Source organism: Natrix helvetica (genome assembly GCF_964273705.1).
Source record: "Natrix helvetica genome assembly, chromosome: 9".
Taxonomy (NCBI): Eukaryota; Metazoa; Chordata; class Lepidosauria; order Squamata; family Natricidae; genus Natrix; species Natrix helvetica.
The window spans coordinates 10734917-10747438 of NC_138560.1; the positions used below are offsets into that span (position 1 = coordinate 10734917).

General features: G+C 46.6%; 1 protein-coding gene across 4 annotated transcripts in view; it reads right to left on the reverse strand.

Moving 5' to 3' along the window:
• HIVEP3 (HIVEP zinc finger 3) overlaps positions 1–12522 on the reverse strand; it is a 187383-nt gene that overhangs the window by 28998 nt on the left and 145863 nt on the right. For 3 of the 4 annotated variants that reach the window (XM_081962304.1, XM_081962305.1, XM_081962306.1), the window contains one exon: positions 1135–6875. In XM_081962304.1, the coding sequence (XP_081818430.1) occupies positions 1135–6219 (5085 nt within the window). In that variant the 5' untranslated portion in view covers positions 6220–6875. The remainder of the gene's footprint in view (positions 1–1134; positions 6876–12522) is intronic. The other variant, XM_081962307.1, reaches the window with a different exon arrangement.

Here is a 12522-nt window from a genome sequence, read left to right on the forward strand (position 1 = left end):
TTTAATGATTCCATTCCACCATTTCTATGCTATTAGTGCAACTCTTGTGAGCTGTAGCGGCGCGGTGGTTAGAATGCAGTACTGCAGGCTACTTCTGCCGACTGCCTGTTGCCAGCATTTTGGCAGTTCAAATCTTACCGGCTCAAGGTTGACTCAGCCTTCCATCCTTATGAGGTCAGTCAAATGGGGACCCAGATTGTTGGAGGCAAGAGGCTGACTCTGTAAACTGCTTAGAGAGGGCTTTAAGTCTAAGTGCCAAATTGGCCATGGTTAGTTGTACTGCAGTGAGTTGGCCCCAGCAAGTTAGCCGTGGAGAGTCGGCCATGGTGAATTGTCATAAATAAATGAATTGAACTGACTTCAGGAGTAGCTGCACACATTTTTCTCTGAACTGGGAGATACATTAACTTGCCTATTTCTACTAATTTCATTGTGGGGAATAGTAAAATTCACTAGCTGAAATCTAGCAACTTACACAGAGGAGGCTTCCACACACTGGTCACTCACAGTGTTGGGACTAGACAGCTTACAAATGTCTCAGCACTATGGTGGCGGCAGCACTAGGAAGCAAGGCATTTAATGCAATTTCCATGGCAAGGATCGATTCTACAATTTGATCTGGGCAGCAAAATCCAACGAGGAGGAGCATCAGCAGCCCATCCCTTGGGCTGACTGCACAGGAGAAGGCTATAAAATGGATCAGGCTGGCCTTCCCCAAAGCAGAATCTTTCAAAACTGTTGACTTCACTCCTGTGACGTTTCCTAATCATTGGCAAGTCTGAAAGTTGCAGCTCCAACATATTCAAAGGCACCAGATGTGGGAGAAGGACAGAAAAAAAGCAATCCTGTTGGAGAACCCAATGCATACAAGTGTGTTGTCTTTTTTTGACACCAGTTTATTTTAACGCAATCACGTTGGGGTTCAAGATTTCTCCAACCTGGCGTCTTTCAAATACATTGGGCCGAGAGCCTCCAAAACCTCTAGCCAGCATTGCTTTTGGGAGCCAGTTCTAGGAGCCTTGACCCAACTCAGCTGTATAACATGCTGAGCGAGTTCTTTGGAGCCTGGCCGCAATTGCTGTCCAATCCTTAAACAAACAGACGAGGGCCAAAGGAAAAAGTGATTTTCCTTACCTCTGACATTTTGGGGTTCCTGGACCTTGAGGGCACAAGCCTCCCTGTCTCTGGACGTGGAGCAGTAGCCATGGTGTAGGTTTCTCTGCTCACCTTTTGCTTGGAGCGTAGGAGTGACAGGGCGGCTTTAGTAGATATACCGGGGAGGTTGGGATTATACAGGCTAATGCACCAGCTGGCATACACCGAGGAACTGTGGTCAACTTGCTGGCTGTGGTTTGGTTTTGTGTAATTTAAATAGCACCAACTGACATTAGTAGTTGTGTGGAGGCTGGGGAACAGAAGTACCTTCTTAACATCTGCACTGTCCTGAGACTTCTTGGAGCTTTGAGCAACCTCTGAGGAACATGCTGAGCTGGGAGGACTTGCCACCAAGTCTTCTGCTGGTTCTTTCAAATCCTCCTCCTTCACTTTCTCGGGAGCGTGCTTGCTCTCAGGCTTCTTCCCCACTGGCTGCTTACATTCCTTTCGGACTTCAAAGCTGGAGGCCTCCAACTGTGGCAAGACCAGGTTTAAGGCATCCTGGCCTTTGGGGAATTCTGACTGTTCAGACAATAGATCAGGGAGCGTTTCCACCTTGGCTGTGGTCTGATCACATTTTTTCCCTTCCTCTACTGTATTGGAGGTCGTCCCTATTTCCAGCTTCTCTTCTGCCTCGGAGAACTCTTCTTCTTCTTTCACCCGTTTCTGCTGCTGTGTTTCCATGGTGAGCTCCAAGCTCCCGGCTGGAGAAAGCATCCTCTTGCTTCCTCCGACGTTGGATGGGCTCCCTTCAAGATCCAAGACACTTTTGGACATGGGGCCCAGGGGAAAGTAGCCTTTCCTTTCTGACAGAGAAAACGGCAGCTGTAGGTATGGACTGTGGATCAAGGTCTTCTGCTCCTCGGTGAACATTTGTGCCAAATCAAGACCCATGCTGTGAACATTTGCAGTGCAGACCAGGGTTCCCTTGGTCTGATAGTCCTCAAATTTTGGCAGTAGGATTGAAGAGGCGCTACAGTGTGACTGAGTGACTAAGATCTGGGAAAGAGTGGTGTACATTGCGCTTCCGTAGGATGGCATGTTCGCCTGAATGCGAACTGGGACAACCAGAGATACCACAGGCTCCGAACAGGCGGGTACCACCAACTGAGAAATGGAGATAGATGCAGACGGGCTACTCGGCTGAGTTAAAATATGCAAGCGGCTCTCGGTGCCATAATCTATAGACGGGGAGAAGGTACGGCTTCCGAGTTCAGGAGAGAGGCTGGATTTGAGATGGGGCAAGTGGGCACCAATGTCGCTCGGCAGCTGGAGAGCCAGCTGTGACTGAAGAGGCAGGAACAGCGCAGAAGGGAACGGAGAGGATCCTGGGTAATGCAAGGGCAAGATCGACGGGCTCTGCCTGATGACGATATCAGCTGGGTGCGACAGCAGCGGAGGGGCAATGTGTAACTGGCCTGGATGCAGCAAAGCTTCTTGGAGAGGGAGGGCCGCACTCTGAAACAAGGAATGAGGGACGTGAGGGATGGAATATTGAGTGGAGAAGATGTCTGCCATGGTCTGGGTGGAGAAAAGCTCGACCGAATGCTCCAGAGGTGGCAAAAGGTGCTGGAATGGTAAGAGAGAGATTTGTGGGCCCATGTACTGTTTTTCATGGAGGGTTAAATGAGGGACAGGCGGGTGGACCACTTGCAGAGCTTCAGTGTAGGGATATGTACATGAGGACTCGGGACAGTCTTTGGGCTGATCCTGGTCAGCTGGGTACCCTCTGTGCGAAGAGAAAGAAGAGGAGGAGGAGGAGGAGGAAGGCAGCTGTTGAGGTGGCAAGCTTGCGGCGGGAGACTGAGTTGAAGTTTGCACCGAATCCTCGGTCTCAGCCGCTCCTTTGGAGGCAGAGTCTGGCTCATGCTCTGGGTGCCTGGTGAGAGATGCCTGGCGAACCAAAAAGCACTTTCTCCTCTCCGGCGGAGCAGTTGTGGTGGTTGGAGTTTGGGACGTAGAAGGAGACGAAGACAAGCTCCCGTAGTCAAATGATTTGCTGCGAATCTCCGACATGGGAGAGGAATGTGAGACATTGGGTGTCTGTTCAGAAGCAGACCTCCTCATTTCTCGGGAATGATGGTGATGGTGGTGGAGATGGGAACTCGGTACCGTTAACATGTGGGGGCCAAGGCCAAGGCCAAGGCCAAGAGGTTTACCGTGGGATTCAGAGGACTGAGAAACAGTTTCCTCTCGCTCAAAGGAAGTTGAGTGACTAGAAGCGTGGGAGATGCTGCTTTCCTGACTTGGGCTTCTGATGGACTCAAAACTGGATTCTCCAGAAGACTGGGCCATTTCTGCTAGCCGTAGCCTCTTCTTTTTGGGTGGCAATTTCTCTGCAGGAAGTTGGGAGAGAGACTGACTTCTCTGTGGCCACTGAAATGTCTCCATCTTTTCTGGCTCTTTCGGTGGAGGTTCTGGTTCCATTTCTGGCCGATCAGGTTCTTCAGTGACCAGAATCTCAGGAACTTGAATATTAGGTTGACGCACAAGCTTTGGCTGAAGGGAGTGAGTTGGTCGGCCAAGTTGGACCTCTGGTTGGGAGGCATAAGGCAAGAGTAGCTTTTCTTCTCCTTCTAAGCTACTCTGCTGTTCTATGGAGTCAGACTTCTCAAAGGAACTTGTATGTTGGATGACAGAGATCTCCTTTGAGGTCATTCTCCTCTCTTTGCCCTCCGGAGTAAATGGGGGATTTGCAGTTCTAGGATGAAAACTTGTAGTAACGTCGGAAAGAGGCACAGATTGAGTGGGATCCACTGCTGGCTTCACAGACTTGGAAGTGAGGTTCAAGGCCACATCACTGGATTTCAACCCCATAAACTGAGTCACTGGTCCACTTCTAGAAAAGGAGGGTTCAGTCAGCTCAAAAGCTGGTGGATCTTCATCGTCACCAAGACTCTTTTCTTTCCGCCTCTTCCGCAGTGGAGTCAGTTCTAAACTAGTTCCCAGCTTGTAATGCATCACTTGTGGCCCTGGGTCAGATTCCATCAACCCTTTCTCCATTCCGGACAACGTATAGGAAGTGGAAGAATGAGGCTTTGAGATCTGAAGTTCTGAACAATAGTACTTCTTGTGGGCTTCATAATTATCTCTTTTCTTGTACCGAGCGCCACAGATGTTGCACTCATACATAAATCCTTTTGTTTTGGTGCCCTTCCTTGACTTCTTGGTCAACTCACTCTCCTTGGTCTCTTGTTCTTCTGGAGGCCTGGAAAAGCTTTCTTTGCCTGCTGCGCCAACCTCTTCTGAGGTGTACTCCATTCCCAACGGTAGCTCAATAGCTGGCTGCCGTTTTAGCATCCGGGGGTGGGAAGACATCTGACTGCGGCTTAAGACCTCTGATTCAGCAATATGGTCATCGAAAGAATAGCTACCTCTAAAGGAGTGAGAAGAACTCGTAGTGCATACAGCTGAAGGCATAGACTGGCTTCTTAGAAGAGGCACTGTCTCCGTGGCACTGTGGGATTGTTGGAACGATAACAAGGATGGTTCAGGCTTCATTTTTTCAACGTGGGATGTCAATGGCTTGGATGTATCTGGTTGGCTACTGGAACCAGGTTTGATGTCCAGCTGAAATGACTCCCTGTAAGAGCCAGGCTTTGGAGATTCGATACTGCTCCGTCGAGATAAAGAACTCCTTCTCGGTTTAACGCTATCAATTTCACTCGTGTCAACCACCGCCTCGTTGATAGTGATCAGCTTGGTGATATGTTCAATAACCTGTGTCCGAGGCACAGACAAAGGGACGGTACTCAGCTTTTCTTCAGACGATACCGGGGGGAATTCTTGGGTGGTGGTTGCGGCCAACATAGCCGTCCGCTGACCTATTCTCCCACATTTGCCAAAAATGATCTCTGCGTATGATTTCGCGTTGGTATTCGGTGGACTGATTTGCTGCTCTGCACTCTCCGATCTTGAGAAGTAGCCTGATTCGGTGCTTCCTTTGCTACCAGGACTAAGGAAAGCCTGCTCCTCGATAACTTTCTTCCTCTCGCTTAGACGGAGGGCAAGCTTTTGTTTGATAGTGTGGGTTTCTTCCGATTTATGACTTTGGGCAAGGTCAGGTGACGGCTCTACGAAAGCACTGCTGTCGTCAAGGGATTGAGACATGCTTGAGTGGGGGAAAGAGCAGCTTTCTTGGCTTGAGCCTTGACTTCCTGCCCCATACAGCATGGTTTGCTTTCGCCGGGTTGATAGTTCCAGCAAATGGCCTGGGGTGCTCCTGGTCTCCTCTTCGGAATCTGTGCTTTCTCCTTCGGTGGGCTCTTCAAACTCCTCCCCACCCATCTTCTCCACCTCCAAGCTGGAAGGGTACAATTCTGTAGCAGTCCCCGAAGATAACCCAGCTTTGATGCGATGGGCATGAGATTTTCGGTGTTTGTACAGGTTGCTTTTGGTTTTGAAGGAAAAGCCACAGGGGACGCACGGGTAGGGTCTCTCGCCCGTGTGGGATCGGATGTGTTTCTGGAGGACGCTCGGTTTGGCACAAGGCCGGCTACAGTACTGGCAAATGTATTTGCCTGGCTTCTGCGGCTTCTTCTCCTTCTTGTGCCCTTCTTCAGATGGCTTCAAAGAAACCTGCAAACTACGAGGGATGTAGACCTTTTGAACAGGGGGCTTGTCTTCTTCGGTAGACACCGAAGAGCAGGATGGTAAGATCTGACCGCGACTGGAAGGGAGTGCAGAAGAAGGAAATGAGCCAGAAGGAACCGGTCTGGCTGGATCAACAAGCTGCCAAGTAGGTCCTTCAAGAAGGTGCTCTTGCTTTCGGGGAGTCCTGTAGGCTGGTGACAACGAGTGCTGCTGAAGTTGGGCCACATGGGATGGATGCTCGAAAGAGGGATGCTTGGCTTGGGCTTGTCCCGCCTTCTCCTGGGCCTCCTCCCTTGAGAAACGCGGCTGGGGTGCAACATCATGGAGGGGAGAACCTGGCAGCAGAGCAGAGCTGCTGGGATACGGAGTCATGGAGGAGACGCTGCTTTGAAAAGCTTGTCCTTTGACGAGCCTCTTCCTCGGAGCCTCGTCCCCCTTTTTGGTGCTCCTCTTGCTTTGTTCAGGATCCATGGCCTTTGAAAGGGGGAACAGGGATGGAGGTGTGTGGGGGGGGGTTGGAAATGCTATTTCAGGAAACTGTCACCAGGCTTCATTTACAGCAAAGGGAGGTCTTTGCTTGGCTTGCATTGGAGGTGAAAGTAGAGCTGCCCAAGAGCCAATGTAGAGTCAAGATTTGTCACAAGTTGCTATTTGATTCAGGGGGTGGGGGATCCTGAAGTAGTAGGGGGAAAAGGAGGGTGGGGTGGGGATGTGGGTCAACAGAGTTCACACTGGTAAAACATGACAAACTACTTCAAAGCAGGAAAACGGTCCAAAAGTTGCAGTCCAAATATTTTCCTTGTGAATTGTGCTGAAGCTTTAAACCGAGCCATTGCAGTGCCGTTGGACCGTGGCAAGCCTTCAAAGACAAGAAGCAGCAGCCCAGCAAGTGCCTCCTGTTCTTTTCTCATGAAAACCTTTGCAAACTTGAGGCTCCCGTGTTCATCTTGCAACCAATCCCTCTCTTGTCTCTTTCCTTGGCTTGAGGAGGCGGGGAAAAACAACAACACATACACGGCAGGCCACAGCTTTGTCTGTGTGAGCCTGTGCGTGCAATTCTCTCTTTTGTCTTCCTGCTCTCCCCCTTTGATGGTCAGAGGCCTTGGGAGATGTTACCGCTCACCTTTCTGAAACAACAACAAAAGAGAGGGACACATTCAGTTACTGCCATTCCCAGTTCTACTTTAAGCTGTCAAAAAGGCAAGAGATTTGAGACCTTTTCAAGTAGTTGGCTGGACATTGTGACAGAGCAGACTTGGAGGGGGGTGGGAAGCTGCACAGAGAAGCCCACTCCTTTCTCTTCTTTCCTGACTTTCATGCATCCTGCTGGGGGCCTCCCCTCATCCCCTCATCCCCTCACAGTACATTCACCTTTGCTTGGACTCAAGAACATCTGTCTGCATCCAGGACAGGTTGAAAAACCGCAGTCCCAGTCTGTGCAGAAGACTGCTTCTCATGTATGCGTGCAAACTCAACCACAATGATATGGAGGTAAATGGAAATTAAAGAGTGGGACTGAACACGAGGCCTTGTTCTCTACTCTTGCTGTGGGAGATAGGTTGGCAGCTAGTTCCCAGGGCAGAATGCCAAAAACATCAACAATGAACAGCTAGCTTACCTTGCACAAATCTGCAAAGAAAGGCTCAGTAAATGGGTGAAAAGGACAGAAGCTCTAGGTTTAAACTGCAGATGCTATTTGAAGGAATTGCACCTTCATTTTATTAGAGGGCCATCAACTGTCTATATCTACATACCCATAGATTCTATATTCTATATCTATAAACATTCTGTATACATTCTATATACATAGAATAGTGACCTTCCTCCCATATTTAGGCATACCAGGGGTTGTAACACAAATACATACCTATTTCCCTGGCTCAACTGATAAGGAGGCGAGCCTGTGGCTTAGTGGCTAAGACTCCTGCCTAAGATATAATACAGCCCAGGTTCAAATCCCAGTAAGGGTATGGCTAGCTGATGAGAGCTAATTAGCTCGAAATAGATCTATACTAGTCTCCCTTTATTTATTTATCAGTACAAATACAACATATGTATATATATATATTCTATATCTAGAATACATTATCTGACTCTGTTGTTACATCCTCAAACCCCCATAACTTCAATCTTAAACTGTCTACCGTAGACCTCACCCCATTCCTAAGAGGTCCGCAAGGGGGGGGGGGCATGCTTAAGCGCACCAGCGAGCCTACCAGCCCTGTCCTGCTGTCCCCATTTATTTGTCCCCATTTCCTGCGTTCCAATTCCTGTTTATTCTTATTCCCGTTATCTTGTACATGAGTGACAAATAAATAAATAAATAAATAAATAAATAAATAAATAAATAAATAAATAAATAAATAAATAAATAAATAAATAAATAAATAAAAATATTGTTAAAGATAATCCTGTAATGACTGGTCATTTTTAAACACTATTCGTGATGGGTTTTTTGTCAGTTTTGGCTACAAAACCTAGAAAGGACTGTGAAGCGGTATATAAGTCTAAGTGTTATTGCTATTCTTCCTGAACGTCAGCAATATAACTACTGCTCAGATCTCCCCCAACTTTTAAAAGTTGTGCATGCTAGTTGTCTTCATACAATTAGAACTCTATACCAAAGTCAGGAATTATCCCACTCAAACCAGCAGGTGAAATTTTTGGATATGCATGTCAAGGATCCAGTTCTTTGGCTGCCGTTTAAGTAGACATCCTGGAGTTGCGTTGTTACTGATACTTCTTGATGTTATTATTTAAAAAATAAAAGCACCCTAAATCAATAAACACAGCAGCAGATGTACTCCAGAAAGCATGTGTAGCCAAGATGACCCCAATTTGTACACGATCACCATAACAACATATTGCATTTGATTTAACAAAATTAAACTCATTTTCCCCCCTTCTTTGCAGCAGCTGCAAGCGAAGTGGCTTAATAGTTTGGTACTTGCATTTATCAGGGAAAGAAAATGTGTTTGTCTGCTTAACATTAGAAATCTTGGCCAACAGAGGAAGAAGCTGATGTTCTTTGAGACTTGCATAAAGGAACACAGGGAGGGTGGGGGGGACAGAAAACTGCATGGAAGATCTCCAAAAACAATAAGACTCAGAATATTTCTTATCAAGCCTTACGATGCCAACCTTCTACAGCCACTGCAGGCATAATCAGAAAGTCCTGCTTTTAGGGAAGAAAGAAAGGCGACTTCTCTTGAAGCAAATGCTTGACGCATCTAGCAGCCATTTCAGGTTTCGGACTGCAGTATTTTCAAAACTTTCTGCTGATGCTGGCATTTAAACCTGCCACTTCTGCGGCAAAAGTCCTGTGCTGAGTATATCCCAAAGGTGCTTTTTTCAGGAGGCTCCAAGTGCTTCAAGGACCCTCTAAAAGGATGCAAATGTCCAGCTGTCTGCAAGGAGTATAAATCCTTCCATTCCCCACTGTCCTGTCAGAGCTGAAGAAGCTTCTTGGATCAGAAGCGAAACGTCTTCAAAGAAAAACCAAGGAAGTCCAGTTGCCTCCTGAAAAAAAGCACCTTTGGGACAACCATGACCTGGGTGACTGAGAATCTCTACAGACTTTTGCGCCGAGTATAATTCCTATATAGACGGGGTGGGGTTTTTTTTCCTTTGAAGTAGGAAAGCTAAAAACAATGACAATCCAGTAACAATTTTTAGTTTGTATAGTACCCTGTGCCCCTGAAAATAAAACATCCCTGGATAATAAACCCAATTGGGCTTTTGAGCGCATGCACTAAAATAAGCCCTCCCTGAAAATATTGTTGTGGTCCAGCAGAGGCTAGTGGATCTGGCGACAGATTCGGACAGTGAGGAGGTTGGGGAGGAACATGGGCCAGTCCTGGAGTCTGGGGAAAGCTCTGATGATGGCTCTGCATTAGAGGCAGAGAGGGGGCCAGGGCTATCCGACAGTTATCAGCTGCCTTCGGAGTCGGAGTTAAGTGGGGCTGAAGAACAGCTGGAGCCTGTTCCCAGTGTGTGCATGCGCAGAGTTGCCAGACGAAGCAAACAGCTAAGGAACAAGGGTCGACTTGGGAGTAAGGCCACAGATGGATGATGAATGGCCCTTCCCAAAGGGAATAAATAGGAGCGAAAGGGGAGTGGTGTTTGCAGGAGACAATTTGTCCATTAATGTGAAGATTTGATTATTTGAGAGACTCCTTGCCAAGTATTTCCTTATACAGTGTTGTGTCTGGAACCTGTTGGCCTGGCAACTATCCAAGGACTGATAAGGTTTGTGGTTGCAATTTACCCTTGAAAGACTGCAGGGACTTTGCTGGATGTGAATGCTAGGAATTCACATTAGCCAAATAAAAAGGGGTTTCTTCGGGACAAGGAGTCTGTTTCATGATTTGGTGAAGCCTTGGTCAGAAAAACAGCAGCCTCTAAAGTCAGTTACAGGCAGCAGGTCTCCCCCTTTTAACAGCAATGAAATAGGGGAGTAAAGCTATCTGATAGCAGAAGAGAGCTTGCTTTTAATTCAATGCCAAAACAAGAAAAAGAAGGAGAAGGAGAAGGAGGAGGAGGAAGGAGAAGGAGAAGGAGAAGGAGAAGGAGAAGGAGAAGGAGAAGGTGAAGCAGAAGCAGAAGCAGAAGCAGAAGCAGAAGAAGAAGAAGAAGAAGAAGAAGAAGAAGAAGAAGAAGAAGAAGAAGAAGAAGAAGAAGAAGAAGAAGAACCCCAAAAGGCAGAGGGAAGACACCAAAACTTCTATCTCTCTGTCTCATCTGCAGACATCCCAGCCACATAACCTCTGGTCCTCCACAACAGAAAGACTAATAATTGTATGCAGTAGGAACTATAAGGATTTGAATGCAAATGTCAGAGGTATAATTTAGGACAAGCAATGCATGATGTGAAAGACTTGATACGCCCTCAGGTTGAGAAAGAGAGTGGGAAGGCACAATGGTAGAGCAGATAGGCAAATCATCTAACCTTGATTAAAAGGCAAACTTTCTTTGTTCTGAAAATGATGGCTTCTAATCATTTATCTGAGCAATTGCCAGTTGGTAGGCTAGGATGTGTCACTGATAGAAGCTCCATGGAGAAATCTGTAAACCCATTCTCTCTACAAAAACAAAACAAAACCCGACAACAAAAAAGATTGGTGTACTGAAAAAGGAGGGGGGAAATGATCCAAGTATCAAATAAATTTAACATTAAACACATAGAATCCACCCCCACAGGATGCTGCAGAAAAAATAAAAAATGATAGAATGGAATGGAATGATATGGAATAGAATAGAATAACAGAGTTGAAAGGGACCTTGGAGGTCTTCTAGTCCAACCCCCTGCTCAGGCAGGAAACCCTACACCAGATAAATTCTCCTCCCCGTTGCTTACAAATAATTATAAGCTTTGTTGTTGTTAGTGCTGGATGTATTCTTTTTCGTTTGTTTGTTTTTCTGTTTTGTATTTTACTTTTTATAATAAAATAAAATATTTTTTTAAAAAAAAGACAGGTTGCTTGCTTTTAACAAACTGCAGACAGCTTGCAAAGGCCAGTTTATGGGGCATTTTGTCCCTTATGACAGGGATCCCCAACCCACGGGCCGTGGTCTGTTCAGAACTGGACCATAGAAGTGGCAGGAAAGCACATGTAGGTCCATTTGTGTAAGCGGAGGATGCACGTGCCTGCCACGCGCGTAAATGGAGCTGCACGCTCACGTGCAACCATCCTCCCACCCATGCCAGTCCACAAAGCTAGAAAGGTTGGAGGCCACTGCCTCACGAGTCCCCTCATTTCCCTCACGAGTCCCCTCATTTCCCTCACGAGTCCCCTCATTTCCCTCACGAGTCCCCTCATTTCCCTCACGAGTCACGAGTCCCCTCATTTCCCCCATGAGTCCCCACAGAGTCCCCTCATTTCCCCCATGAGTCCCCACATTTCCCTCACGAGTCCCCTCATTTCCCTCACAGTTGCTTGAATTTCAAGTCCACCACACTTAAAAGGCCTCAGGCTGTGGAGGACAAAAGCAGATTTTCTTTTGATCAGAACTGGTGGAACAGCACCCTGCTCCTAAAAGCCCATCATCTCAGCTTGCCATTTTTTTCCCCAGTGCAGAGGTACGCTTTTCTTAACAAAGCGCCAGTGCTATCACCAACCGTTTATAAAATATAGAATAGAATAGAATTCTTTATTGCCCGAGTGTGATTGGACACACAAGGAATTTGACTTCCGTGCATAAGCTCTCATTGTACATAAAAAAATATATACATTCATCAAGAATCCTAAGATACAACACTTAGTGATAGTCATAGGATACTAAATAAGCCATCAAATCATACTAGGAAACTAAATAAAACAAAATAAAGATAACAAGCAACAAGGTTATAGTCGTAAGTAGGAGGAGATAATGTAATAGGAAGGATGAGAAGAATAATAGCAATACAGTCTTAGTAAATAGTTTGACAGAGTTGTGCGAATTAGTTGTTTGGTGCCAAATTTTCAAAGAACAGGTCTGAGGAACACCGGCAATCGCAGGTGTGAAGTTCTACAGGTGTGGCTTGCCTACAACACACATGTTCTGTTCTTTGAATCCCACATATATTTCAGATAGAACCAGGAACATTCACTTTGGCCTACCCTTCTTTATTACTACAACTATAGCGTAAGTATCTCCTTGCTAGTCAGGCAGTTCTTGACTTACAATAGTTTGTTTAGTAACCGTTCGAAGCTAAAACAGCACTGAACACATGACCATTTTTCACCCTTACAACTATTTCAGCATCTCCATAGCCTTGTGATCAAAATTCAGGTG